Source organism: Myotis myotis, unplaced genomic scaffold (genome assembly GCF_014108235.1).
Source record: "Myotis myotis isolate mMyoMyo1 unplaced genomic scaffold, mMyoMyo1.p scaffold_m19_p_6, whole genome shotgun sequence".
NCBI lineage: Eukaryota > Metazoa > Chordata > Mammalia > Chiroptera > Vespertilionidae > Myotis > Myotis myotis.
Window position 1 is genome coordinate 34,762,747 of NW_023416368.1, and position 15,040 is coordinate 34,777,786.

General features: G+C 47.4%; 1 protein-coding gene across 1 annotated transcript in view; it reads left to right on the plus strand.

Moving 5' to 3' along the window:
* Positions 1-15,040, plus strand: part of FSTL4 (follistatin like 4) — a 327,280-nt gene that overhangs the window by 301,226 nt on the left and 11,014 nt on the right. Inside the window, exons 9-13 of the mRNA XM_036314191.1 lie at positions 1,488-1,649; positions 2,029-2,163; positions 3,065-3,091; positions 6,247-6,365; positions 8,212-8,361. Coding sequence (XP_036170084.1) covers positions 1,488-1,649; positions 2,029-2,163; positions 3,065-3,091; positions 6,247-6,365; positions 8,212-8,361 — 593 coding nt within the window. The remainder of the gene's footprint in view (positions 1-1,487; positions 1,650-2,028; positions 2,164-3,064; positions 3,092-6,246; positions 6,366-8,211; positions 8,362-15,040) is intronic.

Consider the following 15,040-nt stretch of genomic DNA (forward strand, 5'->3'; position numbering starts at 1 on the left):
CCAGCCCCTGCCTTTGGGAGCAGGGCCAGCGGGTCCCATGTCTCTGCCCTTCTATAGTCTCCATGCGGCGTCTTCTGTAAATTCTTGGTTACAAGACTTTTTCTTTTTCACAGATGCCCCCCATTCTCCCCAGTCATAAGACTTCTCTTCTGCCGAAACCGGTTTGGCTCAGTGGATAGAGCGTTGGCCTGCGGACTGAGGGGTCCCAGGTTCGATTCCGGTCAAGGGCATGTACCTGGGTTGCGGGCACATCCCCAGTTGGAGATGTGCAGGAGGCAGCTGATCGATGTTTCTCTCTCATCGATGTTTCTGACTCTCTATCTCTCTCCCTTTCTCTCTGTAAAAAAATCAATAAAAATATTTTAAAAAATAAAAAAAAAAGACTTCTCTTCAGCTAGCCTTCAGCTGGTCATTCAGGATGATTGCTCTATATTTTAGTTGTAATTCCAGTTTGGTCCTGGGAGGAGGGGCCTGTACCTCCACCTCCTCTGCCTTCATCTTGCACTGGGATGCTGTCGCTCATTGGACAATAGGAGCTTCCAGACAAGTAGCTGCCCACTTCAGGAAGAATCCATCCCCCGTCATTCCAAAGGAAGTGTGATGCTTTTGTTTCATTCAGTTTAATAGCCAGGTGCCTTTACACACGCTGTCACGAACCCGTTGGAAGTAAGTAGAGTAGAATGTGTGAGTAGGGAAGAGCCCTCAATTCCACTGAAAAATGGTAATTATTTTATCTCCTGGGCCCAAAGCTGGGGGTAGGATGGAAGGTCCTCCAGATAGTCTCCACTTCTTCTGGGTAACTCCCCACAGACAGCCCAGGTAAGAGAAGCCTGCGGCCTATGGAGGGTGACGCCTTGCCCACCCACGCTCATCTGGTGAGTGGGCCAGGCCATAGCCCCAGCCCCGAGCTGGACTGCAGGGCCCACGGCCGAGTCAGCGTTAAGGAGGGCACACTTGCCTTTCACCCGTGTTCCCGGGATTGAGAAGGGGAGCAATAAAAATGACCCACTGGAAAATCAATGGATTGCCCGGAGCCGTGATATAATGAGTAGCCCTGCCAGTCAGTGCTCATAAGTGCTTTGTGAAGCACTTCCTGCAAGACATAAGCCTCTGTCCAATGGCTTGCTGATAACAGAAATCATATATCTGAGTTTTATTCATTCAGAAATAAATGTCAGTGGCTATTGCTCTTCACATGCAGCAGCTGAACCACATTAAATATTTGGTTGTCTTCCTGATCATATTTAGAATAATGATGAAAGCCATGAATTACAGGGTAGGAAGCCTGACGTGTTTGTTGCCTGCAATCCGTTTTATAGCTTTCTCTTAGGGCTTGAGTTGCTGAATAGGATGGTTGTAAACTGCTTACAAAGAGAAGTGCGGAGTTGCCTCTCAGCTCACCTCCCTGGAGCAGGGTTTCGTGACTGGACCCCAGGCCCGAGGCCAGGTGAGGGCCTTCTCTTACCGTCACTGGTTCTCACCCGCAGTGCCACCAGTCATCCGCGTCTACCCGGAGACCCAGGCACAGGAGCCGGGGGTGGCGGCCAGTCTGAGGTGCCACGCGGAGGGCATTCCTATGCCCAGAATCACTTGGCTGAAAAATGGCATGGATGTCTCAGCCCAGATGTCTAAACAGCTCTCCCTTTTGGGTAAGAAGCGCCCTCGATGTCTCTGTGCTATTCCCACCAAGTTCAAGCTGACACCCTCCCCAGGATGGAAATGAGAGGCGTGAGTTGATTCTAAGTCAGACATGTTGGAGTGAACAGATGTCTCCCCAGACTGTTCTACTCCCTGGGCTCCCACAGTCTCATGGGCTTTCTGAGGACAGTGATGAGAGGCTGCCAGTCAGGTCCCAGGTCACCCTCAGTTCACTCAGGTGTTCTGGCCCTTGGTGGGTGACTGTCCGGGATGTGGGCTACCCTCAGCCCTGCTGAGGGGCTCTGTGTTTTTAATGCCTACACAGAGAATGGGGAGGGTGGAAGGGGGGTCCAGCTGAGCGGGCCATGCTGAGCACTGTCCTTTCCGCAGCCAATGGGAGCGAACTCCACATCGGCAGCGTCCGGTATGAAGACACAGGGGCGTACACCTGTATTGCCAAAAATGAAGTGGGCGTGGACGAAGACATCTCCTCCCTCTTCATTGAAGACTCAGCTAGAAAGACCCGTGAGTCCACTCTTGCCTTTGAGCTTTTCACTGAGCTGGTGGGATGTGTGGGGTGTCAGGGAGGGAAGTAACTGACTAGGGCCAGAGCTGTCAACCATGAGCCCCTGAAGACAGGTAACACCCATATCCATCTGGGCTCAAACTGGGGACAGAGGATGCCCAGAGGGGAGCACACCTTCCCTGACTCTAGAAACATAGAGGAGCTCTCTGGACAGCAGACAGAGCCCAGGACCACAAGGAAGCTCACATATCCTGGCCCCAGTTCTGCTTCTTACCTGCCCTGGAACCCCTGCCCTCATCTACAAAACATCCCCTACTATCCACCCACCAGGGGCCGCTGCCCCACGTGGCCCAGGGACTGGCTGTGCACACCGGCCTTTATCCAGGGATGTCGCCCACCTGGGTGCTAAGGGTGCTCTCCCTTGTGGCCACCGCTCCCCAAGTGGGTCCGCTGCTGTGATTTCAAGGACGTGGGTGCTGGCCATGGTCTCATTCCCTCAGTCACAGTTTCATATGAGTCTTTCCCAGCAAGGGAGGTCCTCAGAGTGTTTCAGATAAGGAGGATCCTAGTTGAAAGTCGGAGCTCTCCTGGAAGTAATCCTGCGCATCTGAGAGAGAGGTTGCTGCCTCTTTGTCATCCTGGGAAGTAGAAAGCCCCATTAGCTTCTGGGATCCTGGGACCTGATGTCAAGGATTCATTCAGAATTGAAAGGGTCCTGAGACCCGGAGGCATTTGTCCATGTGCACAGTCCCCAGTGCGGCCGCGGGAGTCCGTGGTGCCGTTCTGTGCACTCGATGGCAGATGTTCTCGAACTGACACTGTGAGGAAGGTTCTCACTCTGCTTTCTTCTCTTTTCCTCCCCTCCGCCGGCTCCCGCTCTCCCAATCTCCGCTGCTGCAGTTGCAAACATTCTCTGGCGCGAGGAAGGTACCAGCTCATTGTTCTGTGTTGTGTCTGTGGTCACGTGTGTTGGTAGTTCCAAAATAGGCCATCTTTCCATGAGTGCCAAACAGTCCCACAAGCGGGGTTCACGTGCCAGATCAGACCGGAGGGGGGAGGTCCAAGTCAAACTCAGGCGGCGCACCCTGAGAAGCACATTTCACACCGCCTCATGTCTTTAATGGTCACCAATGCATTAGAATTTAGAAACGGAAAGTTTCCATTTCGAGCTCATTGAAACCTCCCCTGGAGGGGCCCACTCAGCAGGGGCTTCTGGTCAGATCCAGGCCTTAAACTTTTCTCCGGCAGCTGGTGTTGGTGTTGGGTTTAGTATATACTCTGAAGAAATGCTGAAGGAGAAAGCTATGGTGATTTCTGTAAATTTATATTTATTTACATGTATGTTTTTAAATGAATAGGCTTTTGAAATTTGTATTAGCAAACAATCTTTAAACATTAGATTGGGCCATACAAAGCTGCGTTTTTGTACATCAAAACTGGCCTAATGTGGACAGTTTCATATGGTTCAAAAAATAGCAGACTCTTGATGCTGCCTGACCCTAGCTCCTAGCCATGAGGCACCCAGGGAGCTTTTGCTCTGCGTCTTTAAGAGGCGGTGTTTTTCTAAGGAGGTTACTACAAAGAGACCCAGAGAATGCAGGGGGCCCTGGGGGTGTGAAGTACAGCTAGGGAGGCCCACTTAAGACCTACGCTGCCCAAGGGCTGGCAGGTGCTGCACTAATATCAGACAACCCAGCAGCAAGCACTTCCCATCATGCCTGGGCAGCTGGTACCCTTCACCGCTAAGACTCAAGGCCTGGAGATAGGAAAATGCAGAGGCCAAAACAGAGAGGCAAGCTGGCCGCCCACAGGGCACGCTCAAGTCTGCCCAGGAGAAATGAGACGATGAGAGCACACAAAAGCAAGGAAGCTCCTTGGTGCCCCCTTAGCACAGTGATGGCAAACCTATGACACGCGTGTCAGAGGTGACACGCGAACTCATTTTTTGGGTTGATTTTTCTTTGTTAAAGGGCATTTAAATATATAAAATAAATATCAAAAATATAAGTCTTTGTTTTACTATGGTTGCAAATATCAAAAAATTTCTATATGTGACACGGCACCAGAGTTAAGTTAGGGTTTTTCAAAATGCTGACACGCCGAGCTCCAAAGGTTCACCATCACTGCCTTAGTAGAAGCTAAGCCCAGACAGAACCTTCAGCTGGGGGGGCAGGGGAGGTCGATCATGAGGCTGGGTCTCCTGTGAAGCCGATTGTTTGTTGAGTATTTGTTTAGTCTCATGTTCCATTGCCAGCTGTGAGCAAGGCCCTGCGCTCAGCCTGAAATGTGGCTACAGCTGCAGACCCCATGGAGATTCTGTTAAGCCTTCAGTCTTACCATGGTCCTTCCGACCATCAATTTTCTGAGAAGCCCCGGGAGGCTGTTCCTGGGGCCTGTTGTTGAGCCAGGGCTGTGTCCCCCTCCGCCCCCGAGGTGTGAGTGAGAAGTTTGCCAGGGGAGAGGGGACAGAAGCAAAGGTCCTGCTGGGGGCTGAGAGCCGGCTGAGACTCATGGCTTGTCTAACTCTCACGCAGCTCTGCAGATACTCCTGGTCAATGCCGGCTTTGAGAGGCGGGGTCAGGCTGCTCGCCATGGCAGGAGCCCTCTTGCCTAGAGCCCTTCTCAGCACAGAACCAGAGGTAGTCGAGGCTGCTTCATGGACTCAGGGACCTCTGTCCTCACTGGGAGCCGCAGGCACTGGTGCCGTCACCATGGGCCTGGCGCCCCGAAAACTGCCTGCAGAGTCATTGGCAGCTAATGGGATGGTGATTCCTATTTGCCTGACTTGTTGTTTTCTAACTCACTGAAAACTTCGCCAGACAAGTTTTTAAGAGGTGGTGTTTTTCTAAGGTGAGGTGACTGCAAAGAGACCCAGAGAATGCAGGAGGCCCTGGGGGTGTGACATGCAGTTACAGAGGCCCACGTAAGAGGGGTTCAGAGTTCGGGCGGGGTCCACCCATGCACAGCACCCTAACCTGGCTCCCTGCAGAGCCCCCTCTGTGCTGCACATCAAGGCACTGGTGCTCTCTGCATTCGAGGAAAGAGTTCTCCGCATATTTATTTAATATATTTCATTTTTTCAGAACTTATAGAAATCTTTTTGGGGGAGCCAAGGGAGGTTTAGCTTTAGTAACTAAACTCCCCAGAACTTATAGAAATCTTTTTATTGTTCTACCTTCAAAATATATGAAAGAGTGGGGAGAAAGTGGGAGGAAGAATTCCAACTTTACCCATCTCTGTGCCAGGTTGGCCTTTTATGGAGAGGCAGAGTGAGGGGACACTCTGAGCAGGGGCTCAGGGTCTAACCCCAACTCGGGCACAAAGGCAGGTGGCCTCCTGGGACCTCAGTTTCTTTGTCTTTGAAATAAGGAGGCTACACTAGTTGGGGGTCCCCAAGGCCTTTTCTTCCCAGACGGCTGAGCCCTGGGCCGGGTGAGGGCAGGTAGGCAGGCACAACCAGCTGCGGGTTCTATCACCTGGCGCGAGCTGCCACGGAGACACCGCTGGGGCAGAGGTGGAGCCCGCGGTCTTGAAGGAGGGGTTTGCCGGCACAGACAGGCTGGGACTCGGTTTGGACCGAGGAGCACCTGCCACAGCATTCTTAGGGCCCCCATCCCAGGAAGTGGCGCTGCGCCTAAATGTGTTCAAAGTGAGAGCCTTTGCTTTGGGGGATGTCTCATCCATTCTGAATTTAGTGGACAGCGAACGGCCAAGGGCGGCTTTGCCTTTCAGGACAGGAACGGTCAAATGTATGTCAAAGCCACGGCTGTCGTTGATTTGAAAGCCTGTGTTGGTGGCCACTCTGGATGACTGGTGGGCATGTCTGGGAGGACACCCGGGGACCGCAGGGCCCTCTGTGTGCTATTCTGATTGGCAGCCCTCGGGGCACCTTCTCCCCTGCTCCCCACACCACCTGCTCATCTCACCTCACCCCACCTTGACCAGGACTTGCACTGCGCGCCTGCACCCCATGCACCCAAGCTGCAGTTTTGTGTGCGCCCGATGTGGCATGTGACCCCACGGGGGGAGGGGGTCGGTAGCTGCTAGAGGGGCATAACCATGGCTGTGTTTGCTCCTCCCAGGCCTCAGTGTGGGAAACATGTTCTATGTCTTCTCCGATGACGGCATTATCATCCTGCACCCCGCGGACTGTGAGATCCAGAGGCACCTCAAACCCTCTGAGAAGATCTTCATGAGCTATGTAGGTTCCCACGCCCAGTCAGTCTTTCACCTCGGGTGCCATTTGATTCTTAAATTCCATCTACTGTACGTGGTGTGGTTCCAATTTGTCCCAAGGCTCAAGGAACACGAGGCCGAGCATGTAAATGCCTGTTCCTTCATCAGGCAGCCACGTCCACGCACTGAGCCCGAGGGGAGGCCCAGGCCTATGAATGGGTTCCTGGCCTCCCCAAGTTCACAGCTGCCCAGTGGGTGCTGTTAGAGGATGTGCCAGGTGCGCTAGAAATTGAGGAGAGAAGGCCCCTGGGACACATGATCCCTGGGCTCAGTTTTAAAGAACAAGTCAGAGTTGGTGGCAGGTTTCTGGAACAAATGTCATGAACATGGAGAGTAGAGGATAAAATATTTCATGTTCAGGGAACGGAAAGTACTCTGTGTGCCTAGAGGGGAGGGTGGGTGTGGGAAGGGCCTGAAATTGGGAAGGAGTTCTAATGGTACCCTAAAGCTCTGGGAACCCCTGAAGGACTTCAGACAAAGGGTGGCCATGATCAGGAACACATGCAAGACCTCAGGGAGGGCAGTGGTCAAAAAGGCTGGCCTAGAAGCACAGAGGGGTGAAGAGGTCATTGTAATTGTCCAGGTGGGAAGGTGGTGTCCTGGTTAAGCCCATGGCAGTGGGGAAGGGGAGAACTGCGTGGACTCAGAGCTGGTCACAGGTAAAACCACAGGGGGCCTGAGGGGAAGCCAGAGCCTTGCTAGCAGGAGGAGGGTGCCAAACACCCCATGGGAGGGTTACAGTGGAACGACCCTCTTTCTAAAGTGCTGGTGAGTAGGAAGTTGGTGCATCCTCTCTCGGCCTCTCTGCTGGATTAGATGTCCATCCACTTTGTTCAGCGGGAAGCAGCAAGTTTAATTGGTAAGGGCACAGGCTGCAACAGAGGGACGTGCCCTTGACCGGAATCAAACCCCTGATCCTTCAGTCCTTGGGCCGACACTCTAACCACTGAGCTAAACCAGCTAGGGCGGCCTCAAAGTTATTGGTCCAAGGAAGTAAAGCAATGGAGATGTCGTTGTTTTTTTAATGGAATGAGCAGGGCTGATGGTAAAATTGAGAGTTATTTTGGACTTACATGTCTGAGATGTTCATTAAACAATCAAGTCAAGCTAAATAGTTGGCTATAAGTCTGGAGCTCAGGGAAGAGGCCTGAGCTAAAGATGTAAATTTGGGAGTTGTAGGCATATAGACTGTAGCTAAGGCCGTAGGTTTGGGTGAGATTAACTTTAGAGAAGAAAAGTTACTCAGGGTGAACTCTGCAGGATCCAGCAACAGAAAGGGCCCAGCCACGGGGTGGGATGGAGGGAGAACCAAGGAGTAGTCAGATGGTGCCCCAAGTTCAACTAAAATGATGGCCAGGGATTAATTTACAACTGAGGAGTCAGGTGTTCTGACCTTGGTGAGAACACTCCCAGCTTCGTGGTGAGTTCAAAAGCAGAGGGTTAAGGGCATATGAGAGGTGAGGAAGCAGAAAAGTGTAGGGAACTCTTTCACAAGTCTGGCCATTAAGAGACGTTTTTAAAATAATGGCAATGAGGACAAAGAGAACGTAGCACAAAAGAGTGGAAGACCATGCCCTGGAAGCTGCTGATGAAGAGGCTGCAGGGGCAGGTGCAGCCTCAGAAGTGGGAGGAGGGGAAATTGGTGAGGTGGGGGGTTGCGTGCCATGTTCTGTGAATCCAAAGGATTCTGAGTGTGGCAAGAAAGGGACCGAGGAGAGTCAGGGGAGAGGGAATCCCGAGAGACCGGGGGAGGGGCGGGGCGGGAGAGAGGGGGATTAAGAAGTATACATGGTAGCCTATCTCCTTCGCAGGAAGAAATCTGTCCTCAAGGGGAAGGGGACGCCACCCAGCCATGCCAGTGGGCGTCGGCAGTGAACGTCAGGCACCGGTACATCTACGTGGCCCAACCGGCACTGAACAGAGTCCTCGTGGTCGACGTTCAAGCCCAGAAAGTCCTGCAGGTACACCTGTCTGAGAGGGCACAGCCTGCCTAAGTCGTCTTTGCTTTCTGCACCCTCTCCGGCTGCTGTGAGGGCAGGGCAGGCTGGAGGGGGAAAGCAAAGGGGGTTCATGTGCAGTGGTTCAAGTCTTTACTGCCTACCAGGTGCCATGCGCTATGCTAGGTGCTTGGGAAACAGCCAAAAATGAGCAAGGAAGTTCTAGGTCTTATATGGTAGTTGGGGAAACAGGCCCTAAATCAGAATGTTAGGGAGTTTTAAATAGTAAGTGCTACGTTACTCGAGGCGAAATGTGCTAGAGGAACTGGAAGATGATTTTAAATTGGCTCTGGAGAGGAGCAGAATCTGAGATCTAAATGCCAAGTGGGGTTCCGGTCCTGGGAACAGAGGGAAGGCCCGCGATAAGGGGGGAGTGGGTGCTGGGAAGTCGCAGGTGAACGAAGGCTAATGAGGTAGAAACAGTGAGATGGAAAGCCACTGAAGGGCTTTAGTCAGGGGAGTGACTCGATCTGGCTACTGTATTAAGAAAGGACTGGAAGCAAGAGCAGGGGTGGGGTCACTGCAAGGAACCAGGCAGGAGAGGACAGCAGTGGAGGTGGTGAGAAGTGATCAGATTCGGGATGTAGTTTAAACAGGGAGCCCCAAAGATTTTCTGCTGGGTGGAAGGTGAGGTTTGAGAGAGCAGAAGCCTTTGTTTGCTTGCTTGAACTTCAGCAACTGTAGAATGGGGATGCCGTTTACTGTGTGTGGTGGGCTGACCGATGGCCCCCAGGATGTGTGACTGTCACCTCATATGGCAAAAGGAATTTAGCAGATGTTAATGAATTAAGGATTTTAAAATGGGGAGTTATTCTGGATTATCTGTGTGATCCCTAAATGCAAACAAAAGTATCCTTATAAGAGAGAGGCAGGGATAAATTTGAAGAAGTTTTGCAGAGAAGGAGGGCGCAGCATGGCATATGGCTGACTTTGAAGATTGGAGAACAGGCCATGAGCCAAAGAATGTAGTTCTAGAGCAGTGGTTCTCAACCTTCCTAATGCTGCGACCCTTTAAATACAGTTCCTCATGTTGTGGTGACCCCCAACCATAAAATTATTTTCGTTGCTACTTCATAACTGTAATTTTGCTACTGTTATGAATCATAATGAAAATATCTGATATGCAGGATGTATTTTCATTGTTACAAATTGAACATAATTAAAGCATAGTGATTAACCACAAAAACAATATGTAATTATATATGTGTTTTCCGATGGTCTTAGGCGACCCCTGTGAAAGGGTCGTTCGACCCCCAAAGGGGTCACAACCCACAGGTTGAGAACCGCTGTTCTAGAGGCTGGGAAAGTAAGGAAATGCATTCTCCCCTAGAACCTCTGCCATGGTCGGCAAACCGCGGCTCCTGAGCCACATGCGGCTCTTTGGCCCCTTGAGTGTGGGTCTTCCACAAAATACCACATGAGGGCGCGCATGTACAGTGCGATTGAAACTTCATGGCTCATGCACAGAAGTCGGTATTTTGTAGAAGAGCCGGTATTTTGTGGAAGAGCCACACTCAAGGGGCCAAAGAGCCACATGTGGTTCTCAAGCTGTGGTTTGCCAAGCCGCAGTTTGCCGACCACGGCCTAGAGCAGCGTTCTCAACATGTGGGTCGCGATCCCTTTGGCAGTTGAACGACCTTCACAGGGGTCACCTAAGACCATCCTGCATATCAGATATTTACATTATGATTTATAACAGTAGCAACGAAAATAATTTTATGGTTGGGTCACAACATGAGGAATTGTATTTAAAGGGCCAGAAGGTTGAGAACCACTGCTCTAGAGGGAGCACTGCCTTACAGAGCCATGTTGGTTCAGTCATGAAATTAATTTCAGATTTCTGGCCTCCAGAAACTGTAAGAGAATAGATTTGTGTTGCTTTCAGCCACTAAGTTTGTGATAATATGTTACTGCACCAATATGTTACTGATATACTATGAGAGACACTTTGAGCAAGGCTAGGGGAGAAAATTATGAAGTCAGTTTTGGCTCTGTTCAGTTTCAGGTGATGTATATAAAGTAAGCAGTTAGATAAACAGGTCTGGAGTCAAAGGAGAGATCTACGCTGGACATGTCAATGAAGGTATCACCACCATATGAACCATATTAAATCCAGAGAACTGGATGAGAAATCACTCAGGGTAGTATAGACAGAGAGGAGGTGCAGGTCGGAGCACTCCAACACGTAAAGATCGCACAGGAGAGAAGAAGCCAACAAGAAGACCCAAAGGAACAAAGAAAATTAGAGATGGGGTATCCCAGAAGCCCAGAAAAATGTTTTAAGGGAGAGTTAGTGGTCAGTGGTATCAAATGTTGCAGAGAGCATTTGCACGTTATGAAAACGGACCATTGGATTTGGTGCCATGTGGGTCACCTTGGCAGGCAGGAACAGAGAGGATGGTGGAATGCAAGCCTGAGGGAGAGATCCAAGTTAGAATGGTAAGGAAGTGGAAATGGTGAATATAGGCAACCATTTTGAGGATGTTTGCTGTAAAGGTGAGTTACAGGTAGACAAATGAGGCAGTAGCAGGAAGAGGATATGGAAGGAACTTTATTTTTAGCATAGGTGACATTATAGCATTTAAATGCTAATGGAGAGAGTTGTTCCCCCGAATTCTTCTGCCTCATGGAATTAAGCAGGGATCAGTGAAACCCAGGGCATGCAAGTGGAGATGCCAGCCTCAGGTAAAAGCACACCCTTTCATTGTAAGAGGAGGAAAGAAAGTACACAGGTACCGGTGCCAATACCTGATACAGTCGCTGGTAGTTGGATGAACTCTTCTGGTTGCTTTAATTTTCTCAGGGAATAAGAAAAATTATCACCGAGGTTGGAGGAGAGAGGTGAAAGTTGCATGCGAGGTTGAATTTACCCAGGAAATGGGAAAGGACTTCTGGGTAATCGTGAAGGCCCACGTAAGGATTGTGGATGTAAATTTAAAGTGAGGTCAATGAGCAGGGCTGTATCTTTTTTCCCAGCAATGTTTAGCTGCCCTAGTACAGGCTTATTGTATGGAGAAAGTTGGATATAACCAAGTTAGTGGTTTCTCCTGACAAATACAATAAGAGGCTATTGATTTCCCTGGCCAGAGAACATATTCTGAATAATTTGAAATACCTGGATTTTTTTTTTTTTTTGGATTTTTTTTTTTTTTTTTTTTTTGGTCCACTTAGCCTAACAGCTGCTGAGAGGTATGTTGAAATTCCCCACTGTGATTGTAGTTCTATCCATTTCTACTTTAAAATTATAATACCTCCTGGGGGGAAGACTCCTTTATTCTTATAAAATATTCCTCTTTATTTATGATGATGCTTCTTGCCTGAAAGTCTGTTTTAGTCTAATATGAGTATTACTAAATCAGATTTATTGTAATTAGTGCTGTCATGGTGTAATTTCCTAACCTTTTACTTTCAACCTTTCTCTGTCCATATATTTAAGGTGGTCTTTTATAAAGTCTTTAGGCTTTTATCTAGTTTAATAATCTTGGTCTTTTATTTGGAGTATTTGATCCATTTATGTTTAATGTAATTAATTTATATACTATTATCTAGTACCATACTGTAATTTTTTAATTTGACCTGTTTATGTTGCTTTTCTCTCCTTTTTAGTTTTTGAATTAGTCAAACACTTTTATTATTCCATTTTCCCTCTGTTAGCTTGTTGACAATTCATTCTTTTATATTATTGTTATTACCACCATTGAGATTACAACACGCATCCTTACCTCAATACAGTTTCATAAAAATTACTTCACTTCCCCATTACTGATAGAACCTTAGAACAACTAGCTCTTTTAATTTAACCCTCCCTCCAACCTTTTGCATTATTGTAGGAATGAATTTTAACTCTACATATAATTTAAACCCTGAAGAAATGCCTATTATTATTTTGTACAGTTGCTAGTCATTTATATTCATCCACATATTTACCTTTTCCATTGCTCTTTATTCCCCTGAAGTATATAGTTAGGTCTGGGATCATTTTCATTCTACCTGAAAATGTTCTTTAATGGTTCTTGTGGTGCAGGACTGCTGGCAGCAGAGTCTCGGAGTTTTGGGTTGCTTGAAAATAAAAAATATATAAAGGGCAAATAATGTTAAAGTATATTTTCACTGGATATAGAATTCTACATTATTGGCAATTATGTATTCTCAGCATTTTAAGATGCCTCTCCATTATTTTCCCATTCTTTTTGTTAATAGGTCAACTGTCAATCTTTTGAAGGTAATACTAGTATATCACTTTTTAAACTAATTTTCAGATTTTTCTCTTTGGTCTTTAGCAGTTTTACTAAGATGTGCCAGCTAATGTGTTCTTTGTATTTATTTTGATTTGGGGTTTTTAGAGGTTCTTGAATGTATGGATTGATATATTTCTTCAAATAGTATGCTGTCTCATTCTGGCCTCTTCTTTTGGAACTGTTTTGTTTTTTAAATTAGACCTTTTCATTGTCTCTCACTTATCTTTTTCACTCTCATTTTCCATCTTTTTTTGGCTCTTTGTGCTTCAATTTGGGTATGTTCTATCAACCTTTCAGTTCACTAATTCTATCTTCTGTGTCTAATATGGATATTTTTAAAACCTATTTATTGAGCTCTTAATTCCAAATTACCTTTTTATGGATCACCTGGAGGTCTGTTTTGTTTTGTTTTTTGTTTTAATGTTGTTTTCAGTCATATAGCATGTATCTTGGAAAGCCTAGTAATTTTCTTGCATGCACAACAACATTCCATTTAAAATATTTTAGAGACTTTAGATGGCTCTCATCCACCAAAGAAAGTTTACCATTTCCTTTTTAGGCAGAAATAATAGAGAATGGATATTTTTCATCTTACCAAGTACTAAGTTGAATCAAAGCTGAGTTGAAGTTTTTGTAAAGCTTCACTCCTGGGCCTAATGTGTTCTTCAGGACCTTTTCCCTTTGTTCCTCGGCATCTTGAGACTGTAGGCAAGTCTGTTCTGAATTTGAAGAGATAAGCCAAAAGTCTTAGACTCCTGCTCCTCAACAGCTCACATGAGAATATGAAATATGATGAGAAAGGTTAAGCTGTGAAGAGGGCAGACAATATCTAGAAGAGGTATGAGTAGTCAGGAGGTATTTTTAAGAGAGAGAGAGTATACAAGAATCTAGAGCAGCTGTGGGCAAACTACGGCCCGCGGGCCGAATCCGGCCCATTTGAAATGAATAAAACTAAAAAAAAAAAAAAAAAAAGACCGTACCCTTTTATGTAATGATGTTTACTTTGAATTTATATTAGTTCACACAAACACTCCATCCATGCTTTTGTTCCGGCCCTCCGGTCCAGTTTAAGAACCCATTGTGGCCCTCGAGTTAAAAAGTTTGCCCACCCCTGATCTAGAGAGTGTCATGGTGGTATCATTGCTGGCGTGTTAAGAAGCTCTGGGTAGAAGAAGACAGTGGTAGATCTCAAAGCTTTTGGTAAGCAAAAAGAGTAGCCAGGAAGCTGGGAGTAACAGGAGTATCTATAGACATGAACAAAGGACCTAAGGTCTGTGAAGTGTAGAAAAGCAGTAACAGCCTTGGGGCTTCAGAAAGCAGGAGGTTTTAATAAGAGCAAGAAAGTAAAATGAGACTTCAAAAATGGTGCTGAATGGAGAAAAAAACAATATATTTCAGCAGATTAAAAAGTCAAGAGTTCAGTTTTGTAAGTGTTAAGTTGAGCTCATCGACAGAGGAGCGAACTCTAACGTCCTCAGAGTGCAGTGGGTTAGTTGCAGCCATGGACTGGGTGAGCTCATCCAGGGCCAGGATGTAGACAAGAGAAGGTCGAAGCTGAAGGCCTGGGACATGCCAACGTTCAGAAGTCAGAATGAGGAAGATAAAAGCTAGGGAGGTGGGAGGCTGAGGGAAGAAAATGTTTCCAAAAGGAAATAATTAACCATGTGAAATCTTGCTGAAATGCCAAGTAAGAGGAGGATCACAAAAAATGACCCTCTGAGCCCTGGCCGGGTAGTTCAGTAGGTTGGAGTGTCGTCCTGTGTACACCAAAAAGTTGCGGGTTTGATTCCTGGTCAGGGCACATACCTAGGTGGCAAACAATTGATGTTTCTCACATCAATTTCTCTCTTTCTCTCTAAAATCAGTAAACATCTCTGCGGGTAAGAATTTTTTAAAAAATGATGACCCTCTGAATCTGACATGAAGGACTAGAAACTGTCAGTGAAGTGATGAAGACAGACACTGGGTGGGAATGGGGAAAGGAAAAGTGGATTCAGGGACTCCACAGACAGTTCTTCAGAAGTTTTGACCCATGGGGTTTTCTCTCCTAAAATCTGAAAAGCTAGAATCTGGTTAGCTGAAATATAAGTTATGGTGGCTGAGGTGTGGAAGAAGGAAAGATCATTGAAACCAAGAAGGAACTGAGAATGAATCATCATAGAACAGGGTTTAGAACTTATAAAACTACATTACAAACAGAAGAGAGAAAAGTCTTCATTTGCCAGGGCCACAGGGGAAGCGCAGAGTATCAGTCACAGCAGTAAAAATAACCAGCCTGGTGCTATGGTTTGAGTCCCAGCAGCTCCCGCTGACAAGACAGAGGCTGTGTGGAAAGATAAGGTGAGAAAGGAAGATCTCCGATGACCCAGGAGAAGGGGCCCACTCACCAGTATCCGGGCCATGGA